This window comes from Cololabis saira, chromosome 8, assembly GCF_033807715.1.
Source record: "Cololabis saira isolate AMF1-May2022 chromosome 8, fColSai1.1, whole genome shotgun sequence".
NCBI lineage: Eukaryota > Metazoa > Chordata > Actinopteri > Beloniformes > Belonidae > Cololabis > Cololabis saira.
In genome coordinates, this window is record NC_084594.1 from 37,670,302 (window position 1) to 37,685,794 (window position 15,493).

Below are 15,493 nucleotides of genomic sequence, written 5' to 3' on the forward strand. Positions count from 1 at the left end.
ACGTCAAGGCATGATTCATAAATCATTGCAGAAATATACAATTGGTTTTAAACTATATTGGATGTACTAAAAAAAAAAATCAACTGTCAAAATTATTAACAATCTGTGTTATCCTAGTCGGACAGCTTTAAGACGCAAGTTCAGACTTTCCTGGACTTTTGAAAACCAGGTGCTAACATTCCCACTTGCATGTGGAAACTATTTATACAAGGAGTTTATCAACTAACCACTGGGGGCTAGCGCCAAAATGTGGCTAATCTCCATCGGTCCCCACCTTTCAGCAGAAATAAGATGAATATACACAAATCCAGCAAAAACCGGAAGTCGAGTGGCCGCCATTACTGCGGTGGCAGCTCCGCTCCTCCGCTCCCTGCCAGTCTCTCTTAATGTATTTTTATCATTGGAAAACTCGGGGACGGGACAGATTTTCAAAACTACTTTTCTGTTTCACCAAGTGAATAGACGGGACACAAAAAAAAGTTGTTACTCTGCTGGAAAGGAACTGGAATTTACCGAGATACCTTAAACAAGGGAGCCAGGGAGCGGTATATGGAGAAAATTATGATTATTAACGGTTTGGGTTCATATGAAATCACTACTAAAGATTGGAAGTCCTCGTCGGAGCTGCACTCTTTAGTTAGGATTTACTGCCGCAGTTCTGCACAACCAACGTCTCCAGCTACCTTGTTTAGGAGTGTTTGGCAGCTGCTTTGGTAAATGTTTGACTCGCCATGTGTTTCAATAAAATTAGTATAATAGTACAACATACAGTACATCTTTTGTGTTACTCTTCTCTTTTTTTTTGACTGCTATATTATGCTGAAGAGGCTCCGAGGCGTGAGCAATATTTTTCTTTTCCTCGTGAGATTATTTTTTTCTTCTGCAGCTACAAATAGAGTTGATATCTTTTCCTCAACAAACTAGTTTTATCTGAAGATTGGGGTTATGTATGTATGTATTCTGTATCATCCGGAGCTGAGATAGTTCTGCCCTTGAATTAGAGACCTGTAATTGCGTTTTTTTTGGTCATCGGATACCAGGCGATCAATAAAATATTCTTGGATACCTAAAATAAAACAAAACATAAACAGGTGTTGTTGTTTTTGTTTTTTTTTAATCACGTAGCCTTTCCATAATGATTAAATGTCGCGCTGCTAGCTTTCTAACGTCAGCACACGTAACGTATGCTATATTACAGTGTTTAATCATATACTCCCTTATCTCCCTATTCCTCTATTCTTTCCTGCTTATCGCTCAAACAAATCATTATTTATAAATTAACACCAGCATTAATTTAAGATACCTTCATTAGTTATGGGAGTCCACTCTCTAACATCATCAATCCAGCTATTCATGATGCTGTGTAAAGGTTACAATAACAGCGGTGCGGTGGCAGATTGAAACCTGCCACCGCAGCAATGGCGCCGCCGCAAGATGGCGGCGCACACAAACCGGTCGCCGGATTCGTGTATATTTACAGCCTGGTCCAAAAGCATGGTGCGGGTTGACCTGGAGTGGTTCGGGGACGAAGCTGAGCTACGAGGAGGCAGTTTATGCTGAAAGAGCGTCGGCTAAACACAGTGGTCATGTTTTGATCTTGCTACTGAAACGACGTTTGAAATGAGAGGTCCTGTTGCAAATGCCCCCAGCAGTTCCAACCGCTGCTCCATCATTTCAGGACCCTTCCAGCAGACGTCTGCTCGGATCTGCAGGTCGTCAGCCCACGGTGCCAGTGGGTTTGCCCGACCGCAACAGGTCTAAGGCCAGATATGATAAGAAGGAATGCAAAGTTATATTATTAGTACCACTGGTTAGCACAAGTTGTAAATCCACAGCAATGCTGTCGATGGAGGATTTCTCTCCAGCTAGGTCTTGTAACACATGTAAAACATTTGAAGGAGACGTCATTAAGGTTAAACACCTGATTCTGATGCTGGTTGTTGATCAGGAGTTTGGAGCCAAACAAGAGTCCGTTTATACTCTTGAACTTCCAACAAAGAGGTTTTCCTTTTACTTACTTTTATACTTTTAATTTGAAAATTATACATCAATGTGCGTGCAAATAAAACACACACCACGCTGTACATTTAACTCTTTAGGTTATCTTGCACTTTATCCTGCACACTGTACCGCTGTTTCTTGCCATGAGAGGTTCTGTAGTTGGTTAGGGAAGACACAGAGCTGCTGTTCAGGTAGATGATGGGCAAAGATTGAATGGAAAGCTGCCTTATTCATGTAAAAGAAACATTCATTTTCTTTTTTCAAATTTTCCAAAAAAGATAATAGAAAGTACTCAAAAAATATAGTACCAAAAAAGGTGTTTTTAAAAGGTGAAGTTGAAAAATGTAATAAAAAAAGGTTTAAAAAATGGGCTCTGAACTGTGTTCACACAAATCCATTGATTCAGTTCAGTTTTATTTATAGACCACCAAATCAAGTCGTTCCAAATGAGTCCAATTAATACAGAGCCAACAAAAATAAAATAACTAATAACTGCATCGCCATGGAAAGACATCCAAACCTGTCCTGGATCCACTCCCCGGTCCGGACCATGTGGCGTTTGGTGGTGCGTTAGTCGGGTAACTGGTTGTATTGTTTACCACAAAGCTGGGACATCATATCCTTAAAGTCTGCATGGACCCATAATCCTGACAAATGTACAAACAACACATAGATACAGGTGTATTTTTCCACACAGATGAGTCTCTGTACCTTACTGCTGCTTCACTGAAGACGCGTCTCACACCTCGTTCCCCGCGCTGCAGAATGATGACAGCCACTTTGAATTGATGTGTTTTGTCTGCTTGTGGTGTTTGCCCTCTGAAAGACTCAAAGCAACTTCAGCCTGTTTTCTGACTAATTGCCAACTAATTGACTGTTTTCCCAATGAGGCACATGCTCAGGTTCATAACAAGCCTTCTTGGGTGTCCTTGTTCTGCAGAGAGCGCGGTCCTGCAGAGTCCCGTCTTCTCCAAGCAGCCCGGCAGCATCGTGTATCCTGTGGAGACTCTGGAGAACAACAGAGAGGTCGTGTTCAGCTGTGAGGCCCAGGGAAGCCCACCTCCAATGTACCGGTGAGTGTGTGGCTCAAGCATCCCATCTGTCTTCCTCCCCATCAGTGATCTCTGCAGCAGCAGTCCCACTCTGTGGCATCACTAAACCGCATTAAGGGCCCGATTTACTAAGATCCTAAATAAAGAGTACTAAATTGCGTGTGCACTGAAAAAGTTTGCGCGTGCTGTTGTTGTGTGTTTTGCGGGTGATCAACTAAGATTGCGTGCGCAATTGATAACAGGTGCAAACCTCAGTATTTAAATGAGGTGTTGCGCGTCTTACGGTTTGCGGCGCAAACTTTGCGCCATGGAGAGTGGATGGAAAGCGGGATATAGTCGCAAGCGCAAAATGAAATTTGACGAGTTGGAGTTAGAGATATTAGTGGAAGAGGCAAATTGTTGTGCCGTATTCAGCACCCCTGCCGTGAAAAGCACCCCCTCGTATATTCAATGATAAGTAGACCAAGAAAAAAAACAACACACTGACACTTCAATATATTTATAAATACACACTCACACAAACACATACTTAGGAGTTTATATTATATATATTTACAAATATTATGGAAGACAACACAGTAAGCAGGCTATTAATTAATGACATCAATAACCATTTACCTGATTTTTTTTTTTTACCCGAATCCATGAGCGCATTTAAACATGAATCATTAACACAAAACTGGACGCTAAACAGAACATGACACGGAATGAAAATATCATTTTTGTCAGACGAGGGGGTGCTTTTCACGGCAGGGGTGCTGAATACGACACAACACCGGGGTATGAAGACTGCAGAACAAGTATAGGCGCACAATGAGAAACACTTTTTTCTCCATGAAAACACGTGATTTATTTATTATCACAAATAAAAAAATGAATGTGCCTCCTGTGGCAACCTTTTGCTGAATAATACTCGATTTAACATTCAAATAAAATATTTCTCCTTTTGCATGTGGAGATTAGCACCTTCCTTTCGAACGTATTAAATACAGACGCAATCACAATCCACGCAAAAACTTTCAGGCTTGGTAAATCTCATTGCGCGTGGTAAATGGACCAATTTGCATCTTCCCCTCCCAGTATTTAGCGATTTCTGGCGGGTACGCCCCATATTGATTATTCATCAGGGCAAAAGTACTAAATGGATTGCGTGTGCAATTTTGCGCATTTGAGAGGCGCATTCCTCTTTGCACGCTGTTAGTAGATCAGCTGGCACTTTGGTTTGCGGGTGCTGTCAAGTTTGTACACGTTTTTACACACGCAAACCTTTAGTAAATCGGGCCCTAAGAAAGAACTGTACCCAGAAATGTTGGAGACCTGCATGCTCTCCCAGACTCTGTAATTTGTTTTACAGACGGACAGATTCCTTCTTGTTAACATGGATTAGCTGTCACCGATTGTCTGACGTGTTAAACTTTGCTTCCTCTGACAGAAGCTATAAATGGAAGTCATGACCTTCGACATATTTAATCTCAACACAATTCAGTACAACATTCTTTTTAAATGTGTTGTTCAAGACAAGCTGATTAAAAACACAGCGATGGGCTCCGCTATTGCACAGCTGGAAATCCTCCACTTATCCTCGACGCTGAATCTAAATTATCGCCCAGATTCACGCGGCTGTGATGCTCCAGACGCGGCAGCGCCCCACTTTGAGGTCCACGTTCAGTCACAGATGGGTCGCTGCTGTCTTGCCAGCGGAGGCGGAGCTGACACAATATGTGACAGGTGGCTTTTAATGATGTGGCAGATCCCCGTGAACCTGTGCGCCGTCTGCAGAGATATTTTGCTGAAAACTACAGTCCACCTGGTTCCATGAATTTATATTGCCCTCTCCTAATAAAATCTGTCAGGAAAAAAATGAAGCTAAGTGAAACATTTTCATTCATGTTACAAGACAAAAACCCTGAGAACTTGACAGCGGTGATCGGCCTCTAACCTAACCCCTGCTGTAAAACTAAATCAAACAGGTTTCCAGTCTCACGCAGCCCGTGTGATTAGATTTGGGTTCTGAGGTCCCCGTGGGTGTTTGGAGCTTCCTCAGCTTCGCTTCACGATGGTGATTTCTACAAGTTACAAAGCAGAAACAGTGTCATTGTGAGTAACTGTGTCCTCAGATCCAGGATTCAGTTCATTTTGAAATGAGTGAAGATGCTCCAGGTTTTGTCTCCTGGTGAGACATCAAGGGAGTCTTGGCTCTCTTAGCGTTAGCATGGGAAGAGACTTGTTCATCCTCTCAAATCACACCTAAGCTGATGAGGATCACAGGAAAGTATTACATGACTTTGCTTTTGTGGGGGATACTTGCTCCAACCCCCTGCTGGAAGCATGTGTTGTCGATCTGAAGCAGAGAGAGATGCACACTGAGCTCCCTGTGCACCCAATTCAGCGGTGGCCTGTTTCTCCCCCTTTATTTCTTCCTCACATGGACCATTAGCTTATTGAAAGGGGTGTGTTGTGTCGCGTCGCAGTAGCAGTGGCGAGTAAAAGATCAAATCAATCATGTTTGCTCACTGAAATTTCTGGGGTGAGATTTGAAGGGATCGGTACATTTAATACTTGGGACTGAGCCAGCTTAAAAGACGACCTAATCAGCTGTTTCTTGTCAAGGTTGCTGTGTGGTCCTGTCAGAGCTGCCGCAGCAGCTGCTGCTACCTCCTAACGTGTGTTGCAACAAGCAAACAAGAGCTAAATCACGCTCCGTGTTCATTAACTGCATGTCACGCAGCAGGAAGCTCTGGCAGAGGTGTGCGGATGCAAGATAAAAACCTCAAAACACACTAAATAGTGACATGTTTCAGCACACGTGTTTGCAAGACTTAGATCTGAAGTCATAGATCCTCCTTTATCTGCCCCTATAGACAAGGCAACAGATACGGAAAAAGGCAATTATTTAGCTCCTGTTGACTTGCTGAAAATGTCCTCATATCCATATACAATATCCTGTTCCTGAGAACCAACTTCTTTTTTATGTTCATATTTTTGCCTCCTGCACACCAGATGTACTAAACGTTTAGTATGAGACACATATAAAACATCCTTTAAGTCTCTGAAATCAACCATCACAAAACTCACAAAATCTAACATGTCATGTCAGATAAAGATTTAGTTTGCACCCAAGCCAAAAGCTTAGCATGAAACTCAGCAATAAGCTTTGAATCTTTGTACGTTCTTCAGGAGAAATGATGCTCCCTCTCCGGACTGTATTTGGGTGCAGTTCCCTTCACTTTTCTTGGTTCCCCGACTCCCAGGAAGCAGGAACACACTTGTCAGCGCGACATCAGGTAGCACTGACTGCTGAAGTGTACTCACAAGCTCAAGTATCTGAAACTACAGCTTTATTTTATTCATTTTTTTATTCATTTTTGAATTACAGTAGAACTTTCCATCATTTACCATGTTCTCACTAATTCTTTAGTTTGGCATAGAAATGGTGAGAATAGCGGGGGATTGTGAGGATTGGGACTGAAGGTGTGGACTGTTTGTGTCATGGTTAGGTTGTTTTAGGACCCAAGTGCAGGAGACAGAGGGAGGCTGGAGGCAGTAGTTCTCAAAAACAAAAAGATTTAATCCACAAAAGGCAAAACAAAGCGCTGCAGAGCAGGATAGACAAAAAACCAGGATCATGAAAAAAGTACGAGGAGACATGGAGGAAGACACAGTACGGACCGACAGGGCACAAAGGAATGACAAGACAAGATATACTGTGGGGATTATGAGACATGACGAGACACAGGTGCAGACACAATCAGGGCAGATGGGACACAGGCGGGGCAAAACAGAAACTGAAGGCAAACTGGAGGCTGGGGGAATGTCAACCTTGACAGAACCCCCCCCTCAAGGGACAGATCCCAGATGTCCCACTCGGCCTACCACCCAGGGCGGGCGGAGGGGGCCCGGAGGAGGGCCCAGGCCAACACACGGCCAACGTTCCGGGGGCCGTCCTGGGGACCGTGCAGACCCGCGAGAACGCTCGGGGGGACGGCCACGAGGCCGACCAGACCGGCGAGACAGTTCCGGGGGCCGCCCACGAGGCCTAGGCCTGGGTCTTGACGCGGCTCTAGGCGTGGGGCTTGGCGTGGGGCTTGGCGTGGGGCTTGGCGTGGGGCTTGGCGTGGGGCTTGGCGTGGGGCTTGGCGTGGGGCTTGGCGGTCTTGGCGTGGGGCTTGGCGTGGGGCTTGGCGTGGGGCTTGGCGTGGGGCTTGGCGTGGGGCTTGGCGTGGGGCTTGGCGTGGGGCTTGGCGTGGGGCTTGGCGTGGGGCTTGGCGGGCTTGGCGGTCTTGGCGTGGGGCTTGGCGGTCTTGGCGTGGGGCTTGGCGGTCTTGGCGTGGGGCTTGGCGGTCTTGGCGTGGGGCTTGGTGTGGGGCTTGGCAGGCTTGGCAGCCTTGGCGTGGGGCTTGGTGTGGGGCTTGGTAGGCTTGGCGGTCTTGGCGTGACGGGAACGTGACATGGCTCAGGAACGTGACATGGCTCAGGAACGTGACATGGCTGCGGGGGTGCCCGGGTCCGAGGCGCTGGCTGCGGGGGAGCCCGGGTCCGAGGCGCCGGCTGCGGGGGTACCCGGGTCCTGGGCGCCGGCTGCGGGGGTACCCGGGTCCTGGGCGCCGGCTGCGGGGGTACCCGGGTCCTGGGCGCCGGCTGCGGGGGTACCCGGGTCCGTGGCGCTGGCCCCCCCTCGAGGGGCGCCGGCCCCCCCTCAAGGGGCAGATCCCAGATGTCCCCAGAGTCCACATCCAGGGCGGGCTGGGGGGGGGCACGGGTCCTCGGGCGGGCTGGGGGGGGACACGGGTCCTCGGGGCGGGCTGGGGGGGGACACGAGTCCTCGGAGCCGGCTGGGGGGGGACACGAGTCCTCGGAGCCGGCTGGGGGGGGACACGAGTCCTCGGAGCCGGCTGAGGGGGGTCCGAAACCATCACCGGAGGAGGGGCTGGTGCGTCCGGGACCACCACAGGAACGTGGGGAGGTGCATCCAAGACCACCACAGGAACGTGGGGACGTGCGTCCGGGACCACCACAGGAACGTGGAGAGGTGCGTCCGGGACCACCACAGGAACGTGGAGAGGTGCGTCCGGGACCACCACAGGAATTGGGACAGGTGCAGGAGCTGGAGCCGGAACAGGCTGGGGCTGGCGCTGGCGCTGACGCCGTCGCCGTTGCATCTGCAGGCTCCTGGGCCCACCCAGAGCCAGGCGTGTTCCCCAAAAGGGGTCCCAACACTCACGCACATTTTTAGCCGCTTCACGGCAAAGGAAGTCCCACATGGTGAGGTACTCTCCCGCTGGGTCCACCTGGTCGGTCCGTTCTGTCATGGTTTGGTTTTTCTAGGACCCAAGTGCAGGAGACAGAGGGAGGCTGGAGGCAGTAGTTCTCAAAAACAAAAAGATTTAATCCACAAAAGGCAAAACAAAGCGCTGCAGAGCAGGATAGACAAAAAACCAGGATCATGAAAAAAGTATGAGGAGACATGGAGGAAGACACAGTACGGACCGACAGGGCACAAAGGAATGACAAGACAAGATATACTGTGGGGATAACGAGACATGACGAGACACAGGTGCAGACACAATCAGGGCAGATGGGACACAGGCGGGGCAAAACAGAAACTGAAGGCAAACTGGAGGCTGGGGGAATGTCAACCTTGACAGTTTGTTGTGCGTCACAAAGAGCCATGAGGCAATTAATTGTCGAAGTGTTAGGGGGGTCTGGAGTTTCAGAAGGATCTTTTCTGAACTTAAGTAAAACTCATAGGTTGAGTGTTTACTTCTTGGTATCGCCTTGTTGGACTTGGAAGTGATGGATGTGTAACAGCAAATGTTTCATTGGAAATTAAATAGAAATTGTGCTAGGAGGTGGTTGATAGAGCAGAAGGGACGAAGTGGGAACGCAAAGTTTCGGAGACGATGCAGAACAGCGGACCAATCACAGCTCAGCGGACCAATCACAGCTCAGTGGACCAATCACAGCTCAGCGGACCAATCCCAACTCAGTGGACCAATCACAGCTCAGCGGACCAATCACAGCTCAGCGGACCAATCACAGCTCAGTGGACCAATCACAGCTCAGTGGACCAATCCCAATTCAGTAGACCAATCACAGCTCAGTGGACCAATCCGAGGTCAGTGGACCAATCCACGCTCAGCGGACCAATCCCAGCTCAGTGGACCAATCCGAGGTCAGTGGACCAATCCCAGCTCAGCGGACCAATCCCAGCTCAGCGGACCAATCCCAGCTCAGTGGACCAATCCGAGGTCAGTGGACCAATCACAGCTCCTGCAGTCTGAAGTCATAGTCAGAAAACTTGGGAGGTGCCATCAGATGACGCAGAGCTGTGCGGCGGCGGGGGGGTTGACGACAGGGAGGCTCCGCATAATGACATCGTTGATACGACTGAGATGCAGTTTTCAGACCACTGGGTGTAGGGTCACTAAAGTTCACAGATCTGCCGTACATCTACATCGGACCAGGTTTGGACCAGGAGTGCAGTGCTCATGAGGAGGTTGAAAGGGAATTCGGGGCTTAAAGGAGCATGAGGCAGGATTGAGGCAGGATTTATGAAAATAATTTGTATACGTTTTAAGTTTTCTAGTAATAATGTCAGATGAAGCATTCCAAACCAAAAATAATGAGCCCTCTAGTGCAGTGATTCTTAACCATAGGGCCGCGGCCCACACTTGGGCCGCGAGCGTCATCTAGTGGGCCGCGAAAAAAATTCAGTTTTGTACGTGTGGGCCGCGAGGGCCGCGGGACTGCATAGCAACTCCCGACCAAATGAGGAGAAGAAGACCCTCAGCTAGCTCTAGGTGTAATAGTAAGAGAAATGGTGTGTATTTACAGAGTAAATCCTTCATTTTTCACAGAGTAGGTTTAGATCCGCCAGGATCAGGGATCGATTACTTGGGTCTGCGCCCAGAGCGAGCGAGCGCGGCGGGATCATTTATCCTGACTCGTCCGCGCAGCCGGGGAGGTCGGTGCCGCTCGGGCGGTGGGCTCCATCGTTACTGCTGAAGGATTGTACATGTAGATGTGTCTGCTGGACTGGACTGTTGTTCGGGCTCGCAAAAGCATCGGAAAGTGACTCTGCTGCAGCGGCCAGAGAGCTGCGGGTTCTGCCCGGCCGTCTCAGCTGATCAGGCTCGGATGAAATCCGACACGCGCAGTCCTGACAACTTATTAATGTAAATAAAACTTAGTAAGTAGCCTAATTAGCTTGACTCTTACAGAGATGAGAAGCCTAACAGGTGGAAAGGGAAGTTCAACCCGGAATGGACAGATTCATCCTGGTTCAGACTTCCCACTGGGACAAAACCAGTGTCTCATGCGTTCAGAGACCGTGGCGTTCAAAGTGCGAAAGTAAAACGCCACTGAAACAAAACACAAAGTTTTTCATCAAACATATCCACTCAAGTCTGAACTGAAGTCACAGAAAATAAGCTGACCATCTTAAACATGTTTGGGTCCACATACAGCTGTGAAGCAGCTTTCTCCGCAATGAACATAATTAAAACTAAATATCGTTCCAGGTTCATCAATGAGCACCTTCTCATGTGCATGAGAACCTGACACCATCCAGCCCAGATTTAAAGTCCTGGCAGGAGAAATTAGAGCTCAGTTCTCTCACTGAACGACAGAAAGTGAGGGCATAAGATTAAGGGGAAGAAAGAAAAACTGCAAAACTTTTAAATTGCTAAGATGTGTTTATATTAATTTATTATAAAAATGTGTTGAGACAATTAACAAAGAAAAGGGGAAATTCAAACTGCTGGTAAAGAAATAAAATAAGATAGCATTTGAAAAATAAAATAAAATCTTATTTATTTATTTTATTTTTAAGAGAAAAAAATGTGTAATTGAAGTTACACATGTTAATGGGCAAATATGTACTTTTTTAATATAACAGTCAGATGCAGATGTTGATACAACTATGAGGCTACTTGAATATATATATATATATATATATTTATTATGATGTTCTGGACCTTCGCTGCTATACAGTGTTAATATTTAATGGGCCTCGGGCCACTCTGTACTGAAAAAATTGGGCCCCAAGGTCAGAAAGGTTAAGAACCCCTGCTCTAGTGTATCTCTCCATTGCCTTGAACAGGCTGTCTGCTGCAAAATGTGCTGCAATTGTGACCGGAATTTCCCACGCTGTCCTGCGGATGTGACGTCACATGACGCTGCATGCACGTTCTCCCCGTTCTCCCGTGCCAGCTTCGCTGTTGGCTGCAGTACCCCCGACGGCCATCGTGGTGAAGGGTGGCGCTAATGAGTCTCATTTCTTAAAAGGAGCCTCAAGCTCCTTTAATATTCATCTATTTCCTTTCATCATGGCATTCACCTGCTTTTTTGCTTTTTCTTGCCATTAAATGTACTTGATTTTGATTAGAAATTATAATTAATTAAGCAAACTGTATACGGACAAAGTGAAGGTGTGCTTCTGAGTTTTTGGTTTGGCTTTCCTTTAAGTAGGTGTGTTTTCCTGTAATATTGTCATGTGCGCCTTGTACTGCCACAGTGTTTCTTTCTTTTATGGCACTCCCATATAGCTTGTAAATCTTTCATCAGATGATGGAGCTGCTGTGTGCTGTTCTGATGTTTATTGTAGTTCAGCCACGTGTCACTTGGCCACTGCTAGCTGTTATTGAGCATGTGAGCTGCTGAGCTATTAGGACTGGGCCTGTGTTGAAAAAAATCGATTTTCCGATTCTAAATCGATTCTCATATTAATTCCTAAAGATCGATTCGTATGTTTAAAGATCGATTTTGTTTTTTATCATTACATTAGAACTTTTGGTATTTTTTTGTTTATGCCCAAAAAAGGAATGTTTTGTTGGACCATAACTTGTGCCATGTTTTTCCCTTTAAATATGTTTAAAGGTATGAAAACATGAACGTTTTTAGTTATAATTGCATAAATTGTCTATATTTCATTACTTTATATACTGTCTTCGGGTTACATTTGCATAAAATGCTAAAAACCAAATTCTCAAAAATTTAAAACCGAAAAAAAACGAAAATGGGAAAAATAAAAACAGAATGTGGGAAAAAATAAAACCGATTTCATACGGCCTCTGTTTGCTGCCGTAGATCTCTTTGATAATTCTACCACACAATGTTTTGGAAAGCAGTTATATCAGCATTCTGGGAGCTGATTGGTCCTTACAGCATCATTAGCTGCCAATACTTGCTGTTGAATCTCAATATAATACTAGTATTAATATGTTGCATAATTACACATATCATTCGTGCAACAGCTCAAAAACAGTTTTAATAACATTAACCCAAATCGATATCGGATCGAATCCAATCTTGATTCTGAATCTTAAAAATCGGAATCGAATCGATTCTTGACATTTGAATGGATCCCCACCTCTAATTAGGGCAGATGACAGGAGCAGGCCGCCTGCTGCAGACGGGAGGTCGTCGTCTGCTGCAGACCGGTCCACGTGTGCCCCTGCCTTTCGCCTGAAGAGAGGTGGAACAGGCTCCAGCAGATCCCCGTGACCCCAAATATGAATAAACTAGAAGAGATCAAGGGTGGATGGAAGGACAGCTAATGTTGCTTTAATTCTCGTGGCCTGAAGGCTACAGAGCGCCACATTTACAGCGTACTCGACACGGTTAGATGTTCAGAATGAATTAACATGGAAGATTACCTTTCTGGTGATCACCATGTGTGATATTTCCATATCACAGGTGAGACAGACACCTTCAGCAGCAGTCACTTTAATATGCTGGACGCCCAGGTAGTCAAGGGTGCCTGGGTAAATGAGCTTCTCCTGTGCAGTGCTCAGCTTTTCAGCTACGACGGTTCCCACTCCCTCCTTCGTGTGAGCTGTGAACAGCTGGAACGGGGCAGTCGAAGCTGCCGACACTTTGGGAGCTTGTTCAGTTTCCAGAAAGCAATCTTGTGACAAACAACCTCTTACAAGCACGTAGCCAGCGGTTCTTGTGTTATTGTATCTACCAGCTCTGAAACATCAAAGCTGGGTCTGAATGCGTCATATCTGTAATGCCCTTTTGTTTTATGTTTTTGTTTGTTTGCTTGGTTCATGGGGCTTGGAATAGGAATGGGCGATATTTTACCGTTCACGATATACCGTCAAAAAAATTCCCTACCATAAGAATTTGTCATCTTGCGGTAAAAACGATAAATTCCCGTTGATGACGTTTTTGTGTAAAGCTGATTTATGGTTCTGCGTTAAATCCACGCACAACGTACGGGAAGGAAGGAAGGAAGGAAGGAAGGAAGGAAGGAAGGAAGGAAGGAAGGAAGGAAGGAAGGAAGGAAGGAAGGAAGGAAGGAAGGAAGGAAGGAAGGGAGGATGGGAGAAAAGAAGCAAGGAAGGAAGGAAGGAAGGAAGGAAGGAAGGAAGGAAGGAAGGAAGGAAGGAAGGAAGGAAGGAAGGAAGGAAGGAAGGAAGGAAGGAAGGAAGGAAGGAAGGAAGGAAGGAAGGGAGAAAATAAGGAAGGGAGAAAATAAGGAAGGGAGAAAATAAGGAAGGAAGGACGAAGGATAAATTCCCGTTGATGATGTTTTTGTGTAACAAACATGGCGGATCTGAGAGCAAGATAGATTTATAGTTAAAAAGATGGAGTTGAATTGGTATTTTTTTTATCCTCATTTTTATCGTTATCGGGATAAATGCCAGAAATGATCGTGATACATTTTTTAGTCCATACCGCCCATCCCTAGCTTGGAACTAACTCAGTTATAACTATGTTTAAACTGTAGGTTGTATTGTTAATAGCACGGGGACTGAACCGACGTCTAACTCCCAGCCCTGTGAGCCAGATGGTGCGGTATTATACCTCTGTACGCAGCCTGTTGCTACATGATTGGGTAACGCATGTGCCAAACAAACGGAGCTGCTGTCGGGGCCCGTTTGCCATTATAAGTCACTGCAAACGGAATTATTAAATGATCTACTTTACATGTGTTTAATGCATTATTTGGCTCTGTTTCCCGCGGAAGCTTCGCTGTGACCTTCTGTCGCGGTTCAAAGTTCCCCTTGCACTGCCATCTGTCGCGGCTTCTACCCTCAAATGATCTGGGGCTGAAATGTGAGCATTTTACAGAAAATCTGAACATGAATAAATAATACATTACCGAGTGAGTAGACTTAATCTGTCACAAAGGCACAGTGGCAGCTTTGAGTGGGCTGCTACCGCCAATGACCAAACACACGTAGCAAAAAACCATGTTGGGATACACAATGCTGGCTCCAACTGAGTTAATTTTTCCTTTTTTTCATGGAGCAGGATCACTCACTCTCACAAATCAAAACATTTTCCAGGCTTAATTACCATAGATATCCAGTTCAATGCTTTAGAATGACCCAGATAAAGCGCCGGGTTGACGACTGGCAGAGGAAAAATCTTTTGCAACATTTGGTTTTCAAGCTGTATCACTTTAGATACAATGTCGAGTTACTCCGAGCAATTACAAGCGTGTAGAGCTGTTTCCGTAATTGATGGGAGGCCTTTCCGGAGAGAAGATGAGAGCACTGTCCCCGGGATGACAGCGAGCTGTCACCCTCACGCCTGCTGTACGCTGGCTCACAGGTCAAAGTGGCTGTTTGCTTGTGAAGCATGTCTCTGGATTTTTCTTTTTTCCCTTCACCTATAAAATAAATCTCTGCTCCAGCCCTGTGAGAACGCAGCCACCCCTCCGCAGGCGTTTCTCTATTGTATGTGGTAATAAGGCTCTTGAGAGAGCGCGCTTGCTTATGACTGAGCTGGAGAAGGGCCATGAAAGACCATTGTGCAACGCGTTTTGTCTATGAAGAGAAAAGAGTCTGTAGAGGCGCTCTGTGAGAGCGGCGGCGCCCCGGTCCACAAGAAAGCTGCTGTTTGTGAAACAGCACAGTCTGGCATTGTTCTGCATGTAATTGGTCGTCCTGCCATAACTCTGCCGGAGGACGTATAGCCACAATGGCAAACGATACCAAAACAAGTCTTTTTTACACTACAAAAGGTAAATGGTGTTAGTTGTACAAGCAAATATGTAACTCACCATTAAACACACAGTAATCACACAAAAGGACTGCCAGTGTTTTTGTGTTGTGTGGGTTTTTTTTCCCCTAGAAAAATAAATTACCCCACCAGCTTTGTGCAGCTTGTGTCTGTTGTGTGTAATTGGGCTTTAACAGAATCCCGTTCTTCACGTTAAATATACTTGCTGCTCTAAATTGAAAGACTACCTTTTTCTCTGGTTCTATTTGAAACATTAAAAAACGGAAAAAAGTAATTTGGCTCCAAAATTACCTTCAAGAAGTTGATCTTTTCAAATCTGATATACTTATTCCTTGTCTTCTAACTTCCTCTTTTTTTCCCTCTTTTTTCCTCTTTTTTCCTCTTTCTTTCTCTTTTTTCCTCTTTTTTCCTCTTTTTTCATATATTTTCCTCTTTCTTCCTCTTTTTTTCTCTTTTTTCCCTCT

The 15,493-nt window shown here is 45.9% G+C and overlaps 1 protein-coding gene across 4 annotated transcripts in view; it reads left to right on the plus strand.

Moving 5' to 3' along the window:
* LOC133448934 (contactin-4-like) overlaps nucleotides 1-15,493 on the plus strand; it is a 242,039-nt gene that overhangs the window by 50,933 nt on the left and 175,613 nt on the right. For all 4 annotated transcript variants that reach the window (XM_061727954.1, XM_061727956.1, XM_061727955.1 and 1 more), the window contains one exon: nucleotides 2,942-3,074. In XM_061727954.1, coding sequence (XP_061583938.1) covers nucleotides 2,942-3,074 — 133 coding nt within the window. The remainder of the gene's footprint in view (nucleotides 1-2,941; nucleotides 3,075-15,493) is intronic.